General features: G+C 45.0%; 1 protein-coding gene across 1 annotated transcript in view; it reads left to right on the top strand.

Annotated features, from left to right (window-relative positions):
* Nucleotides 1-6,113: 6,113 nt before the first annotated feature.
* LOC111849742 (serine/threonine-protein kinase OSR1-like) overlaps nucleotides 6,114-24,164 on the top strand; it is a 48,536-nt gene continuing 30,485 nt past the window's right edge. The window contains exons 1-2 of the mRNA XM_023822886.2: nucleotides 6,114-6,382; nucleotides 14,898-15,010. Of these exons, the coding sequence (XP_023678654.1) occupies nucleotides 6,313-6,382; nucleotides 14,898-15,010 (183 nt within the window). The 5' untranslated portion in view covers nucleotides 6,114-6,312. The remainder of the gene's footprint in view (nucleotides 6,383-14,897; nucleotides 15,011-24,164) is intronic.

Below are 24,164 nucleotides of genomic sequence, written 5' to 3'. Positions count from 1 at the left end.
AGAGCTAGATAAAATTTTAACAACTCTGAGCTATTAGTTAAGTTCTCCCCAAGCGAGCTCGATGGGCTGAATGGCCTCCTCTCATTTGTATAGTTCTTATGCTCTTATGTTCTCTCCACCCCCAATCCTTCCGTTCAGTCACTTGAGCAGAAGGTTCGTCCTCCCAAATGTCTTCATCCTCCTCGCTTGGCTCCTGCTGAGGGCTTTGGCGAGGGTTTGCGGTCTCGTCCCCTCCATCCCCCTTGCATGTCACTCATACCTTGCTCTGCTCTCATCTATGTTTTTCTTAAGCACCATGCAAGGATTTCACAAAAATAAATAAATAAATAAATAAATAAGAAAACATGCGGAAAATTGGGGGGGAAAGTTACGAAGATGCTTTAGAAGTAGTCTAAATACAGTGCCCCCTGTGTGCTTTGAAAACCTGAGAATGCCTGATTGTCTTAAAATTGGAGTCTTGGCAGTCCGTACGCATGCACAGACCTGCTAAAAATATGAACATTTTTAAGTAGCTTCGTGTCAAACCTCCAGGACAGACTGTTGACAAGCTACAGATGCAACAATTTTGGCCTGCCTCGTGCTGTTTCCAGATTCAGCAGAGCCAATGCTGGGAATATCTGGTGTGATGCAGGCCTTCGGAGTATGGGGGGGGGGGGGTGGGGGGGTGACCAGAGGAGGCTTACCTCACTGGACAGCTGTGGCCTGCAGTCATCTGCCTTGTAGATGAGAATTTGGAAACTTTTCACACAAGTGAGCTGCAGGTTTCTCCCCTGTTAAAAAGGGTGCAGTTGACGATACACATGTCTCCATTGGTTCTATTTTAGGTTGAAGATCGCTGGGGAGGATCTAGATGCTTTGAGTGGACCAAGCACATCTGCTCCCATCCCAGTCATTGTCCAGATCTTCAAAGACTTTATGCTCACCCGTATTATGTCTTCCAGCTGTTGTTCGCACCACGAGCATTGAGGGGAAGTTGACGGAGAAGGTTTTTTACAGTAACAAAGCAGTTACTCATTCATTTCATCATTTAATGTACTGGTTTATATGAAATGGTAAATAGATTTACTTAGTTGCAATTTGTGGCACCGCAATGAGGAAAATGCTTTTTGACTACATAATAATTGTAAGATTAAGATGAATGATGAAAGTCCCATGACCCTGTCTACACTAAGTGGTTGGAAAATGGATAGAGGGATGGATGAATTATGAAGTTCTGGAAAAGTAAGCTGAATAATGCATCTTAAGAATCAATTTTTTTCATATGTAAGAAAATGCTTTTTTTTTTCTTCCTGTTTTGCATTTTTCTCCGGTACATTCAACCAGAAAAACTGAGGGATGGATGTTGTCAGATGTTTCCCATTAATTATTCGTCTGCGATAACCGCTCATACCAAGAAGCACAGGACAAGGGATCGACTTGGATACCAGCCCATCACAGCCCTCGCACTCATACACTCATTCTCTACAGCCAGTTCACGTAGCAGACCGTAGGAGGAAACACGGAGAGATCATGTGAACCGCACAAACGGAAAGCAGAGGGCAGGAATCAAGCTGACGATCCTGTAGTTGAGAGGCTACATTACTACTCTCTGAGACACACTTTTATCCACTTCAATTCAGTCTTATTTTATTAATTAAAAGTGAACAAGCAGTAACAGATAATGTTGGATGTATGTAAGAGCAAGCAATAGCCTAAATATGATACGTAAGCAATAAATATGATGGATGCAAGGTTTTTATTAAGTTACCACTGAAAGGGAAAGGAACGTTTTAAAACAGGATAAATGAGGAGATAAAATATGGAAGCTTCTCAGTTGTTCATTAATCGGTGTAAACCACCGTGTGGCAAATAGAAAGTGCGGTCCACAAACAGCACACTGCTACCTTCAGCTTGCTGCCAAGTCACTCGGTAAGTGGACGGCTACGATCTGCGCACTCATTACTCACTCACACAACCCGGCGAGATTCAACCCCCTGCGGCCGGGACGCCACCTTCAGCCAAATACCGGCGTCCCGCAGAGCATTTGCTGCATAACCAGCAAATGTACGCCGCAGCTTTGCCTGCGGAAGTATCGTTTCCCCGTTGCTTGCATCTCTCTCTTTTTTTTTAATCTCACCCTCTTCCCTCCCCACCCCTCCACATACACTCGCGCACCTCCCCCGTGAACCCTTCCTCATCTACATGGTGACTTTCCCGACGCCTGCCATCCGCTCCCCCCGCCTCCCACACGCGCTAAATTGGCAGCGTCTCTCAGCAGAGTGAGGATGCGAGTCCCCCGGCTCTCTGCGTGCGCTTTCGTGTCGCAGACCTAGATTAATGGTCCTGCTGTATTTGAGCTGCTTGCATCTGAGAATCACAGTAAGCCAAGTCGAGAATGGTTCCAGCTGCATTTGATTTATATTACTGATTAACAAACTGTTTTCCATAATGGTTTACAACAACAGTGTCACAGATATAAAGACTATAGGCTATATAACAGTAACACAAGGGCACTGATGGCTTCAACATCAGTAAGAACCGAACCAGCCCCGAACCCCTTAACACACAAGACATTCCCACAATATTGGAAGACACATGTCATACCCAGAACTACGCCCTTGCAATAACTTAACAGTGTGTGTGTGTGTGTGTGTGTGTGTGTGTATATATATATATATATATATATATATATATATATATATATATATATATATATATATATATATACACACACACACACACACACACATACACACACACACGCTTTATTGGTGTCACAGTTATTCTCTCTGCACTTGTTATAAATGCTATCCTTTATGTAAATTTGTACAACAAAGTAGGAACAGCTCTGCAATATTCATGTGATAGATGGCTGGAGCGGTAACCTCCGAAATCTGTCACCGTCCGTAGGAAACCAGTCCGGGCAGCTGTCCCTGCGAGCGCTGCTGGGACTCATTCTGACAAGGGCGAGGGTACCCCTTCGCGCTGAGCCCCAAGCGCCGCTTGCACAAAGGCGTTTTGTGTCACAACAGAAACGCTCGCAGGCAAAACAAACCCACCGGCTTTCGCAGAAACTGTCAAGCCAAATGCTAATTACACTTCTAGCACAGGTGGAAATTACACTGAGCTGCCACTCTACACGAGAAAAATTAAAACTATCCTCATATCAGATGACTCGCTTGATTACTTTTATTACACCCGCAGAGAAAAACACATTGTTAATATATTTGTCATTTTATGATAAGGAACAGATGTCAGACATAATGTCTTCCCCTGCTGACATTCTTTAGGGAAACGATGTTCTCATTGAAGTCATTGAATGAATTAATAAACTACATTAACTTTTAAGAATAACATTTTGTTCGTTTTTTTACTGCGATACATGAAATCAAAAACGTTTTGCGTCGTAAAGCTTTCTTGTGATGACTTTATACACGATATTGTTCGTAGACATTCTTTGTTACATATTTTCATTTTTTTTTATTCTTGAGGATCATTAGAACAATATTTATTTCAAACTTATGCCTATTTACATATTATCTATTTATCTTAAAGCATGCTTTATATATACGTCGTCCTTCCCGTGTCACGTGATTTTCACTGTCGGGTTTGCTGGAAAAAGAAAAAAAAACATGGCGCGGCATGAATTCCGCAGATGTATTTATTAATATCCAAAGATGAGCTCATGTTGAACATCTAAAAATAGACTATGATGAATGTGCTGCCGGTTGAAGTACAGTACGAATACAATATGTAACAAAGTTTAATAGCAGTTCATTTGTTCTATCAAGTGTAATATTAAATAAAATATGAATTTGATATTGACTTATACCCAAATATGATCTCATCACAAAAAGGTTTGTTGTGAAATTAGTTAACAGTTATTCTAGAGAGATGATTTTGTTCACAGAAACTGATAGTGGCACACATTTATGGGCTCTTTGACTTTAGGCCTCATCACGATGGCCTGTCTTTTAAAGAGATTTTTTCAGTCTCCACATCCCATGTGAGTCAATAAGCTCCCTCCTCGATCAAGTCTGCCATGAAATTCCATCAGAAAGGCTCACAACAGCTTCATAGCGGGAAAAGGCCAGTGTCATCCAATCAGAAGATAAAAGAGTCAGACCAGAGCTGCAAGCCACACCTCTTAATCTGATCTGCAGCCCAAATCTGATGGTCCATGCCTGCCACACTGTGTTCTGCTGCCCCGTGCACCCTGCCTGCCAGACAAATATCGCCAGTGGCCACATGGCTTGGAAACGATCCTGACAACCCCACCCAGGAGGTAGGCTCATAGCTCTTAAGAAGGTTCCAGTCACTAAGCTGTACTTCCATTCACTCCCACAGCATGGCAGCAAAAGACAGACAGACAGACAGACTCTGTGCCTGTGCCGAGGTGAGTGGCCTGTGATTGGGTGCTGACTGCCCATTGACGCATCCACTGGCGTTGTTTCTGCTTCACACGCTGAATGTCCAGATGTAGGTCATGGCTGAACCCGAAACCTTATTGTAGCTCGCTTGTTTTGGGCTGATTCACAACCCTGCAAGCTTCTGCCTATTTGCTGTGATTTAGCAGTGTGCAAGAATCAGTGACACTGTCAATATCTTCACAGTAACTTTTCTTTTGTATTAGAACTGGGATACCTAAGAGTGTAGAGTGATCATATAGAGCAGCAATGCAAACAGTGCGCCAAAGTTGTCCTACATTTTACCCAGATAACATAACTTACTTGTGATTGTTAACATTGCAACAAACACCCATGGAAGCATTAAATAATGGGGAGAATGCATGCATTTCAGTGAAGGGAGAGTTTCTCTGACAGTTAGCTGGTCTTTAAAAAGAACAGAAGAAGAATACACAAACAATGTAGAAACCATGTTTGTAACCTGCCCCACAGATCTGTGCAGTGTGATTGGTTACCCAGAGACTTGTCAATGTTAACTGGCACAGAAACAGACCAATGGGAATGCAAACATGCACATAATTGCATGAGAGGTCCTGAATGGAGTTTTGTTGTTTCTCGTTTCTTGTTTCAGTCACCCACCACACAGAAAGGCGTACAATTGTCATCCACCTGTCATCCATTTTTCTCACTGTTATCCCATACATTTTTCCATCCATCCGTGTATATGTATATCTTATTCTAGCATGGGGTCAAAATGAACCTCAGTCTATGAATCAGGGAAACCCCAGACAGGATCTGTTTCAGATTTTCTTAAATTACGAAAATAACATATAGGTGGGATATCTCACAAAAGAAGGATTTGTATTTCACAAAATAAAATTATTAGTTGTGTTGTTTGTTTTAACAATAAGCTCAATCTTTTATCAACAAAATGTTGCTTTGAAAATATACTTATATATATGTTTCTCGACCTGATTAGGCCTATCACATACTCTGTGTGTGTGGGGTGGGGGACTTTTCTGACCTTAACAAATTAATCAATTAACGCAGTTCACAAACATAGCCATTTTCAGATTATAGTAAAGAAGAGCATAATCAGACGATATCCCAACAGAACTGTGGGCAGTTTTAAATCAGAAAGAGTACGCCCATGACGAACAATCAGCGAATGATATTTGACTGTGTACAGATGACCAATCAGCATTCGATTCCAGTGTAGTTTGACGTACACTTTTTGAACACGGAAGTTTCTGAGTAGACGGCACACTCCGAAGATTTGTCTTTGATTGACACTAAAAACAGCCAACCAAAAACGGGTTCTTCAATGTCAACCAATTACAATTGTAAAAATAGGAATCGATAGAAATGTTCCGCAGTGTACAATGGTAGCTAAAGTCATCCATTAAAATTGTGGCTTTAAAAAATGTAAATGTAAGTGCTTCACATGTAATTAATCGGGATTACTAGGTACTAACGCTTTCAGTTAATTTACTGTATACTGTGTATGTATTATGCCATTTATGTCAAAAAAGCATCCATTTACGTTTACATAATAAATACTTAATTGGTCTTAAACTTGAATCAAATAATAAAGCTCATATTAGAGGCTTGACCCGTTTTCCTCGCGAATGTAAGAAATGCGATGCGTTATTTTAAATTTGGGTCTAAACGAAGGTCTGCCTGTAGGCTTTGCCTCACTCAAGATGGCCGCCTTCCGGCTCCTCTGCCCGGCTATGGCTAGCTGAGGTGGGCGGGGAATGTGGCGCTACCAGCAAAGTTTGGGATCGATCCCGCGAGCCGAGAAATATAGCGAGTAGGGGGGGGAAGTATCGTTTCAGGGCGGCTCGGAGGAGTACCGGTATTTTAGCTTTAGGAAACACAGCAGCCCGTGGTGGCGATTCGCGCGGTTTGACGGCCGACTGCAGCCATGTCGGAGGACCTGAGCTCCCAACCGTGGTCCATCAACAAGGATGACTACGAGCTGAAGGAGGTGATCGGTGAGTGTCGGGCTGCTTCATTGTGTCACGGGCACACGGATGGCCGGTTAGGCAGTCTCGCACCTTGCCGTAGGGGACGCAGCAGACATTTTCCCCCAATAACAGGTCATGAGATACGGGACCTCGCTGTTCTCAGGCTGGATACCCCGCCGCTGATAACCCCCCAACCCTTACTACCACCATCCCCCGAGGCTGTCGTTAACTACCCAGCAAACCCGTTAACTAGCTGTTCAATCTATAGTGGCCAGTCGGATATCCAGCAGCACCGCGCTAGCTCTGCAGAGCCGGCACTTGGCCGGCCGATGCCCTGAGCCGGGTGCTGCGGTGCGCTCGGACCGCTAGCCGACTATCGCAGGTCATTATGGTAGGTTGCACGTTCATGTTGGGGGTGGCTGAAGTCGTCGGATGGGTGGTGCAGGTTTTGCACGGCAGATGCTGGGGGCCCCGGCTACACATAACTTCTGACAGCTTGGTAATGCGTGTGCAAATTCACCAGCAAAGCAAGAGGATACTTATCTGCAGCCAGCTCTCCATCGCCTGCGCCTCACTTACCCTTTATATGAATATAAATAATATTTAGCCAGTCCGACGTTGTCCGGCTGGGTAGCTCAAGCGTTATGGGAGCTTTTCATTTTGCCATTACCCAAGGCTTCAGCCATCCGTAAACGCATTTGCCACGGCACAATAACACGAAGTGTAAATCGATATAATGGGAGTTTTTAATGTGTCTGCATTGCAAAGCTGTCCCTCAGGATGTACTGTGTGTCTCTGATGGCTTTGTCAGGCGCACACAGTTTAAGCACGTACATTGTCGGGGAGACTCCCAACCAATATAAATGTTTCCACCTCAGTCTTTCACATAATGCGAAAATAAGTTTGCATACAAAAGCACTCAATCTTGTAATTTCAAAGATTATTAGGAGCTTTGCGCTAGCTTGCAACTTTAAACAGCCTGTAGGTGATGTGAGGATAGTTCTGGCTTTTCTTCCTGGACCATCAGTTTTTATTAGTGATGCTAAAAAGTCTAGTAAGACATTTAAAAATGGCAGCTTAGTGGGCTATATACGTTTATTTCTGTTGTTGAGTAAAGATGTAAATTAAAATTAAATTAATAGATATTTTTCCTTTTTTATTTTTTATTTATTTATTTATTTATTTATTTATTTATTTATTTATTTAATTAATTAATTAATTAATTAATTAATTGATTGATTGAATATGATTTTCTTTGAGATTGCTATTGAAGTTTGTCTTCTGTTAACCAAATCACAGTCATTCTCCTACGTGGAATCTGGCTGGGGCAGCTTGAGATGCCAATCTTCTAGTTAACCTAATTTCCTCCCTTCCAAAGCGTAACTGCTCTGTGAAACAGTGCTGACCGCAAAGTTTATAGAGAGCAATAGATTCTGTAGAACAGTAGTTCTTAACCTTTTTTGAGTTACGGACCCCTTTTCGAATCTGGTGAAAGCTTCCAACCCCCTCCAGAAAATATGCACATAAGCACATAAACTCAGTTGTGTATGCAATGAATGTATTTTATTGAACTCTCATACGCTCATACAATGCATGACATGCACAACACATGAATAAATCTAAACAAAAATGTTTGACTCCTTTTCTTGCAAATTGAACGGCAGTCCATGCAAAGATTAAATGCAATAATCTCATGCAGTTTAAACAAAACACAAATTATACTCAGGTGTTCATTTCAATTACAAGGTTGTTTTTGTTTGGCTTCAAAAAGTAGATGAAACTGTGGAGTTGTCATTTTTAGTCTGATCATCACGGACCCCAAAGACCCATTGCCGGACTCCAGGTTAAGAACCCCTGCTGTAGAGATTTTTCTAGCTAGTGATTAGCGCTCAAACTTTCTCATTGTTTGGTCTTATCTCTTATTCTCATTCAGATGGTTTTCCTGGAAAAACGAGGCAGGTCTCTTAATTTTTGTTGCAGGATTTTAGCAGATATTTGAGGCTTGTGCTCAGGCCCATTCTTCTGTTTGGTTTTTTGTTTTCTTGCCTTCATAGTAGGTTTTGGCAGCCTTGGCCCATGTCAGCTCTACCTTAATTGTTTCAGTTTTATTTCCAGCAGTGACACATTTAATATTACTACTGTTGATGTCTTTCAGACACCTGGTCCACAGGTGTGTAATTTTAGCCTTGGAATTCAATAACATTTTGTGTCCTGTAGCCCACCCTCCTGGACTGGTGCCTACCCCCCTAATCGGTTTGCTGTCTGGTCAGATGTGTAATAAACCCTCTGTAGGGCGGCCCCTGGGACGGCCCTTCTGCTGCCTCACCGCAGCCTCTAATCCTGTGGCCCACTTTGTAAATCTCCAGATATGAAAGTTTGCAGTTAGTGGGGGCTAGGCCGGACGGCGCCTCCCTCGGGCCGCATGGCAACAGGACAAGCATTCAGGTTTTTGTGGGTTGATGAAATGCAGTGAACTTGCAGGCTGCAACATACTGGCATGCTGTTTTACTGTGTATTATTAGTCGGTGTTTCTGTTTTTGTCAGCCACGTATTCCTGTTTGGGAATCAGTTTTCTTAGTTTGTGGATGGGATCAGGCAAGGTTGCTGTACTCTCAAGTAACCCTCTTAATGTGGATACATTGAGTAAAATCCACAGCTATTTCAGTGAATAGGTGCTTTCACACTGCAGGATTTTTTTTCTTTTTCCAGGAACCAGAACCTTTTTCTGGAACCAGTAACTTTTGTTGTGTTCACAGCACAGGAACTAGGCCCTGGGTGCATTTCCCAAAAGCTCCTGTTAACTGACATAGTTGGACCTGTTCAATTGCATGGTTCCAGCTATATAAGTGGCTGATGTGGCGACTGTGTTTTTGGGAAGCACATCCCCGATTATAGTTTCTCTGAGGCAGTTCTGGGACTTTTTTTTTAGTACCTACTGCAGACTAGGTACTTTTTGTCTGGACATGAACTACTGTGGAGGTGCTTACAGTGATGAACTTGCTGATTGGATAAACCAAGAACCAGCGTTAATGTGGAAGTGCTGGGAAAAGAGACAGAAGTAGCGGAGCAAAAAAAATCCATCTGATCAATATTATTGTATCTCGCATACATTTAATGCATTAATTAATACATTTGTTTGCTTGTATCTACTTATTTCTGCATTGGAAAATTGAACTTTATCTCATATGCTTTTCTCATACTTTTGTTTAATACAAGTTTTGGTGGTGAAACTTTTATTAGCATTTATTAGCAGGATAATGTTATATTTTTATTTTGTGGAAAACGAAATACTGATCTGCTGGCCAAATCTAATAAAAATTATAAACATACTGCAGGTCGTGTAAATAAAATATAAATAAAAGGCGTCTGATGTGTTTGGTTTTGATCGCAATTGATTGCCCCCCCCCAAATTTAATAAAAATTATAAACATACTGCAGGTCGTGTAAATAAAATATAAATAAAAGGCGTCTGATGTGTTTGGTTTTGATCGCAATTGATTGCCCCCCCCCAAATTTAATAAAAATTATAAACATACTGCAGGTCGTGTAAATAAAATATAAATAAAAGGCGTCTGATGTGTTTGGTTTTGATCGCAATTGATTGCCCCCCCAGTGTCTAACAAAACATCTTGTCCATCCATCATTGTTTTGGGTTGACAGTGTAGTTTCATGTGAAATTATGTGTGAAGTTTAACCTACAAGCTTTTTGCGTCTCCCATGCTTGTTTACCATAAAGGTCCCTGTTCCAGTTGAGGTGAGAAAATGACACACAAAAGTAGCCGGGAGCTACAAAATTCTCAGGTCCTTTAAGTTTGTGGGCTTGTAAACAGGGACTAGGTTCCAGATCTTTGGTGTGAAAGCACCTAATAATAGGTTCATTGAGATTATTATTGATACATGTGTTTAGCTAAGAATCATAATACCAGTAATGTGATACAATATGTAACAATGTGTCTGAAATACATTTTTCTACCCCCCATGGGAAACTGACCACACTATTTCCCATTCTTTTAATGACCCGGCAATTGTTTTTTCCATCTTGGTGATAAACTGAAATTACAGCCTGCGCTGATATGGCCAGTTTACTCTTGGCTTCTTGGGAAGGTGAACTGAGCAGGGTTTGTGGCCTGGCAGGATAAAGAGGCCTTCTTTGGGCTTTTCATGCACGCTGCTGTGGGCGATGGCCGTGAACCCAAGCCATTACCCTGCGAAGCAGCAGCACGGTGAGTTCGACCGGGGTCATTCGGGTTTGTTCGTGGCATTGTGACCAGCTGATGAAATTTCAGCCTCTTCGCTTTGTTAATGCAATCCCATTTTATACGCAGCCCTGGATTGTACTAAATACATTTTTTAAATGGCCTGTCAGGCTTATAATTGCTTTCCTTTAAAGAAGAGCACCATTACCAGTTTGCTATGGATTTATCTGTGTGTGCTTGGAGTAACTAAATTGCTGTGACTGATGTCTTTGAGTGAGGTGTTGGTCTAGGCTGTTCCTTGCCTGCCTTGTTAACTAACCCCTTGAAAGAGACTAGATCAGGGTGTCAAGCGCCTTGCCAGCCTCGAATCAAGGTGAAGTGCTGTTAAAATTTATCCTTGACTGCTGCACTCTTGAAAGATGAACATTCCATAGGCTTGTTTTGACCTCACTTGGCTGTTCATTCCTTATTGTATTCAACTGTCATCAGGCTTTTTAAGGTGGGAACTGTTTGGGGGGGGGATGAGGGAGGTATTAATATATAACAGAACTGAGGTATTGAAGCGTTTCTTCATAGCATTGTGGTTTCTGACATAAATTGCTGTTAGATGTATAATGTGAAAGATCATTCCATTTTGTCGTCAGTTTGGTCTTTTTTTGGGTGTTTTTCTAGGTACTCTAAGCTCACTGCGAGCAGGTAAGTAATTACCTGTGGCCTATAGATAAGATTGTAGTGGGGGGGTGGTGTTTTCATGCTTGTTTCAGCAGGAATCAAGAGGGAGGGTGTTGGGTATCTGCATGTAGCTATTTAACTCACCATACACAGGGTATAGATGGATAGTGTTTTCTCTATTTGACATATAAAGAATTTGTCGCAGCAGTTTATAAATGAAACTCTTCATTGAGAGATGAGGATATCAATGATGACAGTCAGGTGACATTTGCTTCGTCAGTGTTGCCATGGTTTCCTCCGTGGCTCCTTAATTGCTGATGTAGATGGGGGAAAAAATGTGACTTAGATCCTCTCTCAGGTTATATCAAAGTGGTTAAATTCTTGGAATGTAGTCTTAATTGTGTAAAATGTAGGTTTTTCAGATGCGTAAGCGGAACGTGGCCTCATGGAAAAAGTTGTTCTTGACTCGGTGCACCTCTGAAGCCTGTCTGGGAGTTGTGAGTGTTTTTAAGAGTAAAAATGTACATGGTGGTGCACACCAGACCAGCAGGTGAGGAATTAACTGGACCTGCGCCCCCTGCTTGTGGAGATAAACAGACACTGGGCAGGTGTGTTGGAGTTTTGAAGAAACTGGAAACTTTTGAAACTTTCCAGTGCAGCAGGTTTGAGTTTCTCACAAGCAGGACAGGCTCACGAGATGACCTGACCCATGATTGGGGGATTTGTCTTTGTGGGTGGGGCACCATGGCAGGGCCGTCCGGCTCGGTGGCTCGATTCCTGGCAAACCTTGAAATGGCATCTGGATGTTTGACAGAGCCGGCGTGTGACTGGGCACGGCAGCAGACTGGGCGGGAAGTGTGGTGGCGTCGGTCCAAACCGAGGCTGTCATCGCCGAGAGGGGGAAGGGGGACGGGGTATGGGGGGGGCTTGTTTGATATTCGGAATATGTCCCATATGACGGCTGGAAGAAGCAAGCGGCCCATGCGTTGAGTGTTTTATGGGTCAAGGTGCTTTGTCACTCGTGTCAGTGGTGCGGTCTGGGGTCTGTCCCAGCTGTCAGTGCTCGGTCAGCTGTCTGCTTTTACTCTATTATTGGGGTGGGGTGGGCGGGGGGGGGGGGCACGTTTTGACCTGAGCCTGGATCCCGGTTGCGCGACGTGCATGCTGTCCGCAGCCTGGCTCCCTTCCACACTCTCACCACGTCACCATGAAACTGTCTTCAGCTTTTATTCACGCCTGCGGGGGTCATGTTAGATGTAATTAATTTCCTGCCTCTCTGAAGGTTTCAGTGGGGGGGCCCGCTCTGGTGGCTTCTCTTCTATTAAAAATTTCACTCTGGAGCCGCCTTTTCAGCCTTCTACGTGGCTTTGGGTTCCCATTGGGTTTGATCCCCAGGATCCCCTGCACTGTGGGGCAAACCTGTGGCCTCACTACTGTCCGCGGTTAGGATTCACACTGACGATGACGGCTGCAGCCCGCCCCCCCCCCCCCGGCCCTCATGCCTCGTCTGTCACCCCCATGCTTAACCGGCACTCCACACGGCCGCTTGTGAGCGGGGGCGGGGGTAAATTCAGTCTCACCAGCCGATTGAGGTGCGTTTGCATCATTTTTCACCGGACGGTGATTTCTCCCAGTCCTTTCAGATCTGTTTGTCTGTGAACAAAGTCTGACCCAAGCCGGCCCGCTTCTGTGTGCACAGATGAAGTCTTACCGATCATGGCTTTGGGGAGATCCAGTACCTCTGCCCAGCTGTGATGTCATCGTCCAAAAATTAACAGATGCTTCCTGACACACATCATATATCACTACATACGTGCAAGTATCTCCTCAGGTAAAGTGCTGAGATCTGATCCACCTGGATGAAATTAGCTTTTTTTTATAGTTTGTATCTGTTATTCTGGGACACAGCTGTGTTATCAGCAGTCCTCAGCTCCTGAACGCGTCTGTGCCCTTGCGCAGTTCCGGTACGTATGGCGACGGGGCCTCTGACCACATTTAATCGCCGTTACTGGTTCTCTGGTTTTAATGATGCTGTTAAGATCCGTTTGTGGGATTTTGCGCCCCTTTTCCAGCCTGCTATGTGAATAAGCTTACTGGGGAGGTCGTTTTCACTTGGCAAGAGGCCGGCGGCAGGTGGCCTCTTTTCCTGGTCTTGGGGGGGGGGGGGGGGGGGATGTTGTATCGGTAGTCTGTTAGCCACTGCTGGGGGGCGGGGGGGTCTCTTCACGCTAGTTGTCTGCCGATAACTGGCGGAAATGTTTCCGGCTCAGAGATCTGGAACACTCCGCTGGACGATGGCCACCTCACACTGCCTGGCTAATCTCGCTGCACCCAGAGTGACCTGTTCATCCCCCCCAGAGTGGTGAGCCCCCCATGCGTCTCAGGAAAACCCTGTCCCTCTCTTACTGTAAAAACAATACGGATGGGAGCCGTTTACCATGCAGGTATTATTTGTAAAAATAAAAGCCTACCCCTGAAGGCATAAGCTTAATGTCTGTTTAAAATGATGGTGAGGGTCTCTGTGCTGTTAAATATTGGCTATAGTTACAGCTGTGTTTTTAATTCATCTAATGTTTCTCTGTGTGGATTTTTCCGGGGGCTGTTTGCGGTCATCCTGGTGTTCTGCTCCACTCTCTCGGTACCTCTGTATACAATTATTAATTTGGGCCTGTAGCCCCCTGCTGTCACCCCCCCACACTGGGTTTATTAAACATGGGACAATGCAGCCTTTGTTTGTCAAGACGGAAGGTGGCAGAATCTGAGCGTCCGTATCCGGGTTGGAGAAGCACGACGGCGGGGACAGCGGGTTAACCCTACCAGGCATGTGACACCCACATGTCATGGGTTGGCGGTGTAGACAGCACGCCAAAGCCCCGCCCCCTTCATCTTGCCGGCCAATCCTTGGCTCCGTCTGGCCCGTGGGGTCTGCTTGTGTTCAGGCACTTTCCATTCAGCGGCTTGGCGATGTCAGACTCCAAATGTGGGATGACAATGAACCCACACACCCCGCCTCACATATGATAATTCAAAAAAAAAAAAAAGGGAGAAGGTGAGGTCAGTTTGTAATGGTTCGGTTGAAGGAGGTCTCTGCCACGCTACGTGTCCTCGCCGTGCCCCCTCTGTGCCAGCGGGAGCGGCGGCTCGGGGCTTCCAGCACGTCAGCACCAATCAGGGCTCATTGCTGAGTCTGCAGGGCCTGCCGTGTGCTGGCCAAGCTGGGGCCTGCTGGTTCTGGGCCTGCTCAGTGGTCAGTCACCTCCAGTTCTCTGTCTGTCTGCTGAGGCTGATGCCAGCTGGTCGATGGTCCTAGCCCCCCCCCCCCCCCCCCCCCCCCCGATTCTGTGACCAGTGTGCATCCCAGTGACAGTCTTTTCTGGACCCAGATTCCCCCCCCCCCTCCCCCCCAACACTGAGCCAATCAGTTGGATGTAGCTGTTATGAAGTCTGAAAACGAGCAAATTAGCCTTTATGCGGTGGTTATATATTTCTGACTGCGTGATAATTTACGTGGCGATTCTCCAAGTGTCGATTTATTAAAATTCTCCTGCATTTAACCTCTGAGTTTACTTGAAAAAGTTGCCCGCTGACGTTGCCCGTGGCGGATCCGGCTCCGTGTGCGTGTCTGGAGCGTGTTCCTGCTTCCCAGCCTCAGCTCTGCCTTTTTTCCCCCGCAGGGAGCGGCGCCACGGCAGTGGTCCAGGCGGCCTTTTGCATCCCGCGCAAGGAGAAGGTGGCCATCAAGCGGATCAACCTGGAGAAGTGCCAGACAAGCATGGATGAGCTCCTGGTAACATGGACACGCTCACGCGATGCACAGCCTGGGAAAATTACACAGCGAGACCTTAAAAATGATGGATGATCAGAGAGCTTCAGGTTAAATTTCTGATGCTTTTACCAGCTGAATTTGTTAACATGACAGATATAGCTGATCTGTGTTTGCGTATAAATAATGGAGTAGTGGGTAACATGTTTGAGTTGGGCGCCTCATGAGCTCATTGATTGGTCGCCTGAACTTTCCATGGTCCAGCGGACGTCCAGAAACATGACTCGTGTCAGATACACACGTGTGATTAGAACACGGATGTGAGGAATGTGAGGTCGGGTTTGGGGTCGCCCGCAGCTCCTGTGGGTCTGACTAAGTTCCTGGTCAAAGGACGCATTACATACGCTGCCTGATCATTTCACCAGTCTCTTTGCTGGGTCCCGGCCAGTACAGAAAGGACGTGGAGTTTGGTAATCCTGTTATTTCAGTGCCTAGAACATCCAGGGGCTTTATATTAGGAGTTGCGTGCGTGCGTGCGGGTCACCCTGCTCATTAACCAGCATCAAAGTGGCTACATCACACTGTCCTGGATGGGACGTCCCCAGTCATGTGCTCTCTGGCCATGGGGATGGTTTCCACAGTAACACAGTACAGCAGTTTTCAGTTTGTCTTAGAAAGGTTTTTTTTTCATCTAAGCTAACAAGCCTCTACCTGCGATGTTTGTACCGCTCTTGTGGACCGTAGTCTTCATCAGATTTGGTTGAAAAATGAAGCATTTTCCATCAGAAGTCTCTGCGGGATTTATTAACATCTCTGTAGTTTAAACGACATTGCAGTGGTCATTGTTATGAATACTTATTAAAATAGTATGGTACCATCAGAACCAGACCCTTTATTCAACTGTTACCTTTGTTCATTAAAAATCAAGGCATCAGTCCGATTAGTAGGTCTTGGTTAATTTATTGCTGGCATGTAGACTTGGGTCAATATTGGGTCAAACTTAACTCCAAAAATGGAGATGATTGCATTGGACAGTCAGCCTTGTATGAGGGATTCTGCCACCACTTTGTACCAAAATTCTCCTAACTTCTTCACTGTCTCACTGCCTGAATTATATGATGTGTTTGCTGCACGCAATCATGGAATCCTAAGAAGCAGTGTCACTGATATCAGGTTCATTGCAAATATGTGAAGCTCAGAGTTGAACCGGTTATTGGTGTTGATTATCAGTATTGGAAATATGAGCCAAATGTTTCGGTTATCGGTATCTGCTAAAATTTCCACAATGGCGCACCACTACTATTTTTGTAATTAATCTGAGAATTAAAGTGAAAGTATGAGAAGTGCAATCCTGATATCTGAAGTCCTCAGATGGGTGATTCTATATTTCCTAGAAAGAAGTAGTTGGGCAGTGTTAGAAGGTCCTGTGTGCAGCCCACACGGCTCATTAACTGGACAAGTTCGCTTGTCGCTGCAAATAATGCGTCCTTTTAGCGAGGGTCCCGGGGGTCTTGGGGGCCCCGGAGCTTGTGGGTGAATGTTCCCATTCATCAGTCCTTACTGAAGCTTGCAGTTACTGGCTAGGCAGAATTTTGACCCTCCTCGTTGTCCTTCCTGCTCTTCATGAATGTGGACTGTTCAGGTCAGGCTGCATGGATTTTTGCAGAACCGCTGCTGAGAAATAACACACATCAGCCAGGATACCCTGCTGAATGAATTCAAAGTTTTGGATCTGGTTCTGGTCCCGCTGAAGTTCATGTTCAACTTCAGTGAAAGTCTCTGGATGGCGTGCAGCCCCTAAGCTCCTAAATGGAATGGAAATTCCTTTGGGAACCAAGTGTCTCCCAAGTGTTTTTGGCTCTCTTGACATTGGCTAAACGATTATTTTTGGACCTGCTGTGGTTAGATGAAGGCAGGCCTCCTCGGTGACCTGGAACTGCTATTCGCTGCTGTTGGTGCTCATCAGAAGTCTCATAGCCAATAGCAGAAGCCTGTGATAGTCATGTGAGTGAAGGTCTTCAGTTCACTGTTAGCTAGAAGTTAAGCTCCTGTTTGATAGGTATACAGAGTGTCGTTACTGTGCCCAACATCAATGAGAAGCATTAAAAATTAAGGGTTACTGGCCAGACAGCAGTCCCCGGGCTTTGGACAAGCCTGTGGGTAATAGTTGGGGAGAAGGGATCACTCTGTGACTCTGTACACTGACATCATTGTTAAAGCTGTGCCACTAATGTGCAGAAGCAGAATCCTGAATGCTGCTAGGAGATGTGTGATGAATGCTTTGTCCTTATAGGTCATCTCAAGGCCATGTGTCAGTTAGTCACTCATACTCATACAAACAGGAAAGAAAACCGTTACCCTTTGGAAATTGTATTCGAAATCATGATACGCATGACCGAATATGGATTCGCAAAGTTGTGTTGTTTGTGGGGTTCAGATGCTCGGAGGGTGGAACGGTGGAGTTTGCATGTTCTCCCATGTTTGTGCAAATTTCCTCACAATGTCCAGTCCAATTTTTTCAGGTTGGCCTCCTGTAGATGCCTCCTAGACCCTCTGTGAAAGTGGTACTCCAGCTAGGATGGCGTCCCCCCTTTTAGCAGCAGGGTACCCCCCCCCCCCCCCCCCATGCTCCTACAAGCAACAAGTTGGCCCTTCAGTGGAAGTGGTGCATCAGCGCTCTGTGGTCAGGTCGCTATGGTATGAGCTGTCAAGTGGGCTGCTAAGAGGCTCTTTCCGGAAGGAATGGGTGGGTTGACAGCTCTTACCGTCACACTCGAATCTTTGCTCAAAAATGGTGCACTAAAGGCTCTCGGTGGGGTGGGAGAGGTGTCAATTGGTTACTGAATTTTTATCTATGAGATATGACAGGAGGTAGAAGTGAACGGAATGGAGAGAGGCTAGTTTGATATGATTGGCTGATACATGGCTTTGGGTATGCTCCCTGAAGTACGGCCTCCGGCCAGGGTGTGGCAGTGTTGTGATTTCAGTGGCAAAAAGCGGCAGGTTATGGGGTCGGCAGCGTCTTGTGTCATTCAGCTGTTGGTTACATGTGACGATGAGTGGCTGCAGAAAAGAATTTGTCTCGCTTTGTGTTGACTGGAGCTTGCCCAACATGCTGTGATGGAGCCCAGAACACAACTCGGGGAACTCTTGGAGAAGTCTGACAGTTGGGACACTGCAATTAATGGTCAGAAACCCCTAAAATGGAAAGTTCTTCAAAGTCTCTGGATTTGCCATAAGGATTGATGTGTGGCCTCTCTGGCAGCTGACCGAGGGGATTGTAAAGGTGTGCAGATCTCCGGCAGCCATCTTTCGGTTGGCGGGCACTGGAGCAGGGTGAGGAACTGTAGGAAGCATCGCATCAGGAAGCGAGAGCTGTGCTTTCCATAAGCTGGGTGCGAGTCAGGCTGATCGGCTCCATACCGCCGTCATTGTTCTCAGGCTCTCAGACACAATCTGAGGGTTTTCTTTTTTCCCAGCCCAGAATGGTTTCTCTTTCTCCTGCATGAATGCGAGTCCTCAGGCCTGCAGTTGGATTATTTCTCCTCTAATTACTGCATGTTTCGCTTCTTTGGCACGCCGCCGCCAAATCGCCTGCTCTTAACTTGCTTTAGCATTGATCTCAGACGGGAGTTTCCGCTGCGGATGCCGGTGCGATCTGGCCGGGGAGCCACCGTGGCCCTCAGGGGTGGCGGTTTGAGCCAGTACAGCCTCTCGCTTAGCTGTTCCTCATTCGTGCACGCACACCTGGTCATTAAGGCTGAGCCACGGTCGAGCCGTTCCCTCGTAAGGCTTAACTTTCTGTTTGCTCTCATCCCTCTGTGTATCAAAGAGAAATCTAATTGTATTACTGATATTAATTAATATTTGCCAGCCAGCAACGAAGGGCTTCTCTTTTCCCAGGATAATCTTTGAGCAGTAATTGCAGATGGGCCTGTCACTCCCACCTGCCTCACTGCAGTCATGCACAAGTTAATTTCCTGCATTTTTGTTCCATCCTGTCAATGTCGCTTCTCGGGTAGTTTACCCTTGAAATGCCTCTTGTGACTGAAAATCATTCTCACCTCACCTCACCTTCCTCATGCCTCTGGGTGTGTCTGTGAGCCCTTCTACTTGGTACATCAGTGCCGAGAGCGGTGCTCGTCTTCTGATTGGTGCATCTGTGCAGAGAGCGGTGCTTGCTTTTTGATTGGTGCAGTGCAGAGAGCGGTGCTCGCCTTCTGATTGGTGCATCAGTGCAGAGAGCGGCGCTCTCCACGTTGAGGGGGTCTTGTCACGGGGTTTGGGGGAGTGCCCATGCCTTGGAGCTGAAAGGGGCATGCAGGGTGGGAGTGATATCATCCAGTCATGGTGAACTGGTGAGTTCCTGGCAGGGTGCCAGGGTGAGGCCTCTGATAAGGGTCGGTCCGATATCGCTGACACGAGGCTCTTTGGAACTCTGGCTGGGGGGGGAGGCTGGAAAGAATCTGGGGGCCCTGGGTGTGGAGCGTGTCCTGAAAGCCCTTCCCTCCGCTCGGCTCTGCTGTTCCGCGACCCAGAAAACGCAGGGCCTTCCATTCTTAGCTTCCCTTCATTGTTTGCGTGCCAAAAAGAGGGCTGAATGCTCCAGTCTGATTGGCTGAACAGATCTCTGAAAATGAGAAATGAGTAAAGACTTAAAGGTGGTATTAAGAAATTGCAACGCATGAATTCTCCTTAAAGGGAATTAACATGACACATCAGGGTGTTTCCTGGAGTTTACGTCATGTTGTTGGGCTGTGGGAGGGATTACGGGGAGAACATCAAAACTCCCATACGAACAGAAGGGGTGGGTTTCAAACCCCCAACCCCAGATGTCTAGATGACGGTGTACCAATTGTATTTTGGGGCTGTTAGTCTTTGTTTTGTTTCCAAGCTGGGCAGGGTTGTTTCTCTAGTTCACTGCAATGTCACTGCAGTGTCCAGCTGACACTGTTGTTGTCTTCATTCTTCTGCCGCTTTCCTCCCTGATGACACTGCCTCGCATGGAGGTGAGTTTGCACAGGAGGAGGCAAGCTGGCAGCGCCCACTTGAGCCCCTCCCGCCGCGAATGGCCGCTCTTTTTGAAATCGATTGAGTCGGTGAGGCGTGACTGATCCCCGGAGGGTGTCCCATTCTCTGTTGTGCGAGCTTTGGCCGATGGATGCTGGTGGCCCCCGGGGTATCCCAGTGTGGAGGCTGAAATAACAGCACCTGTCATGTGGTCCAGCAAGAATCTCCAGGGCCTCTCGCGAGCTCAGGCCCACTTGTGTCCTTTGAGCTGCAGTCCCGAGGTCGCGGGCTTTCCCGAGGACATGGGCTTCCCAAGGTGAAGGACTTCCCAAGACCAGCACCTTCTGTTTGTCCAAGGAGTCATCCATTAGCGAGAGGTGACTGGGGATCGTCTTATGGGACGTTAAGCTTTAAATGCTTTGGGAGTTAGGGGGACGATGATTACATGCTTTCAGCCGTTCAGGGTTGCATTAATTAAATGTGTCATTGTTAGAGGGACCGTTCTCGTGGACTTCTGTGAATATGAAAGCTGAACCTGATGCCTTTATTTGACAGGTATAGCAGCCTGCAGCAGGGTGTGGCTCTGCAGGTGCACAGACATATAAAGTATTATATAATTAGGCGTATGTCTAGCACAAATCTATAGAGCAAATGATTTGATCTAGTGCAGGTTGGCCTGGTTACGGATTTCTGTCTAAAAGGAAAGAAACTGGTGATTTAAATCCTGACAAACTGATTTTATAAGCATTGGGTACAGCTTATAAAATCCACGAAATGTGTCTATTACTTGATGCTGCCTTTCTGACAGTAACCCTGTTAGAAAGCGTGTACCAGGGCCATTCCCTTTAGAGTTCCTGTGTTCTGCCGCGTTGTACGCCTTTTGCACATGGAGGTACGTGTGTCCACTGGTGGGCCTGCCATTTCACGCGCCGATCATCCCTCTCTTCACCTTTCAAAGAGTTGCCAATAAACCTGGTGTAAATAACTGAACCATGAGTCGTTATCAGAAATATCCTGTAATGGTACGAATCTGGTGGGAACAGAAGTTATTTTGTTGTTTCGTGGCATTGTTTGTAGGCATTGTGGGATTTATTTAAATTTGTGTTTCCTAGTAATGTGACAGCCTATGAATATTTCATTTAATCCCCAGCTATGCAGTAAGAGAGCAGTTGTGGATAAAATGGGATGTGGTGTTTTTGGAAGGTTGACCTTCCAGAGATGTACTGGTTTCTTCTGACGCTGGGACGATGGTTGTGGAATTCTCCATGGACCTCCCTGAGATTGGTCACCACGGATGACCTCGCTGAGAGGCGCGTAGGTTAGGCGGCTCTTTACTGACTGGAACCACAAGTAGATGAAGGAAAAAAGTATTGCAGTGGAAGGAGGTGGGAACGGAGCTTGGGTTAGCTTTGGATTAACTTTGCGTTAGCTTTGCATCAGCCTCGTGCAACTTTAACGGGCGTATCTGGGTATAAAGCCGCTTAGGTGTGCTTCAGGCTGTCAGTATTAATAAATAAAAGTTCATGTTTCGGTTAGTCTCTGGCACTTTACGCATCACCGCTGATACATAATGAAATTCGCTTTTAACCATCGGCTTGCTGTAATTAAATATAAAACAGCAGTAACAGGAAATTCACTTCCCTTTTATATTCATTTTTTTTTTATAACAGATATTTTTAGATTGGGGGGGGAAAAGCTCCCACTGTTCAGTGATGCTTCGCTCAGGGTGGCAAAGAAGATCATTCTTCTCATGCTTGTCATTCAGATGATTTACAGCTTGGAATAATGGCGGCCCCTTATAGGCACATGTGGGGGTCTTTGAAAAGCAGTACAGGATGTGTGCAAAACTTTGGGTGTGTATAAAATACCCATACATACATATATGAGGGATTTTGAATAACAAGTCCAACAACAAACAAACAAACATTGTCATTTACACTAGTACAGGTACACTGAAACTTCTCTGTGCTGACCCCATCTTGCTCTTCATAGCTTGGCGGTCACAGCGCAGGTTCAGCTAACGTGCAGCGCCCCTAGTGCCGGCCGACAGACATGTGAATGTTCTGCTGAGGCCGGGGCTCGAACTGGCGACCTTCTCATCACAGGCGCAGGGACTTATCCCGCTAAGCCACTCACAGCCCCCAAGTCTGGTATAAATGCATAATTTATAATGATTTAATTCATGGAGAACCCAGAAAAATGCGAAATGTCATAAAAACCTGATTTGGTTGATTTAATATGTGACATTGAAAGAAACAGAAATAACTTCACAATATCGAGAAACGATCTGTGGATTGGAGTCTCTTTATTCACTAGGGTGGTCCTTAAAAATCAACTTCTGAAATTTCTTGCTCTCACCCCATAATTTTGTTCTTTGACATCAGAAAATGTTTTTAAACATTTACTGGACAATTTTTGAACAGATTTAGGGGTTGCTCAAACACCTTGAAAATAGAAGATTTTAAGTTAAAAGTGTGAATCTCACCTATGGAACATTGCATTGGTATAACCCGCCTTGTGTAGCTATGCTCAAGTTTCTTTTACTTATTTATTAATTTTGGAATAAACAGTTAAACATTCTTTGCAGTGTTTACAGTAGCCATATTGTTGTCTGCATCATTATTGCATAATACTTTCTAACTTTCTAAAACCTGTTAGAGTGAAAACTAATTATCCATAAGTAGGGGTGAAACGATATACTCAGCCCACGAAACGAGAAACAATATTGGGTTCACAAGAATGAGACCAGACGATATTTTAACAATACTTTAAGGAAAACTTCAAAGAGGAAATGTGTTACTGGAAAGCAGCCTTTTATTTGATTAATTTGAAAGACAAAAAATGCTAAATAATGCAGATGTATGGTGAAATGTGTTAAATAATCACCATCATCATATGAGTAAAGAACAGAACAAATATCTAGCACCATAAAATATTTCACCACAAACTCAAATGACAGGCTTCTCTCCTATTTGACTTCTCAGTTGAACATAAAATAGAATATAAATACAACAATATAAATAACAAACGTAACACTTTTTAAAATGTTTTCTTCACCGGTGCAGTGGATTTAAGTAAAGAGCTATGATGGTGCTGGAAATAGCTTTGCATAGTAGTAGCATTAGCCGAGATGTTAAGAGCAAAATCACATCATTTGTACTCAACCAGCTTCAGACATCTCAGCCTCGTGATGACTATCATGAACTGCTGGAGTTGACACTAATATTTATTCCACCACGTGTTGTGAAGTTCATGGCTCCAGGTGCAATGCATCAAGCACATTGGATGGCAAAGGCCATATACTCCCTCAAAATCTGGTTATTCCGAACTCAGTTCAGCCTGACTCGTGAGGAGAAGGGACTTTGAGATATGTGCATTTTTATCGTACGACTGTACATCACAGCTTGGTATACCTGTCCCATTGCACCATGTGCACCGAACAATGACCTGTTGTTTCTTCAGCAGCTAATTGCATACTACTCAGTGAATCCAGCTCTGTAGCCAGCAGCAAGTTTGCAGGACACCTGTGGTACGTCAGTGAGGAACTCATTGGGCTGGCTTTCTTTGACGCAGCAGTCAGTTCTGAATCAAAACGAGCAACGGTTAAAAACAGAAATGAAAAGGAAGGAGATGATGAACCTGCAAAATGAATCTTTAACCTAAAAGTTAACCTGAAACAGTGCACTAACATGAAAATTGAGGACTTTGTTACCAAACAAACACTGTCATCCTTTCAGCATCTGCAACTGCCTGTTGGCTTCCTGGACCTTGATGTAGCCTTATGGAATGAAAACACAGATTATCAGCACTGCTTGAATGTTGTACATAACATACGTGTTGTCAATGACACAGCTGAACGGGAGTACAATCCCATACTGACAAAGAAAGAAACTCAAAAACAATACCTGTTGCAGGTTGTGAAACAGCATCGCTAACAATTGCCTGACTGTTCTAAACATAAACTTTCCAACAACTGACTGCAAAACTGTGTTGATACGGATTACGTACTCGATGACTTGCAAGATTCTCAGCAATATTTAATAATTTTCAAGTTTGTTTTGGTTGTCTTTAGAAATACTGTGTTCAGTTGAATGGAAACAGTTGGTGGAATGGAAAGTGAATGACGTTAAGAGCCATAGCATACATTTTCACTAATTTTGACAAACAA

The sequence above is a fragment of the Paramormyrops kingsleyae genome, chromosome 4 (assembly GCF_048594095.1).
Source record: "Paramormyrops kingsleyae isolate MSU_618 chromosome 4, PKINGS_0.4, whole genome shotgun sequence".
Lineage (NCBI taxonomy): Eukaryota > Metazoa > Chordata > Actinopteri > Osteoglossiformes > Mormyridae > Paramormyrops > Paramormyrops kingsleyae.
Note: the sequence above shows the minus strand (reverse complement) of the source record. Positions and strands in the feature narration are given on the sequence as shown.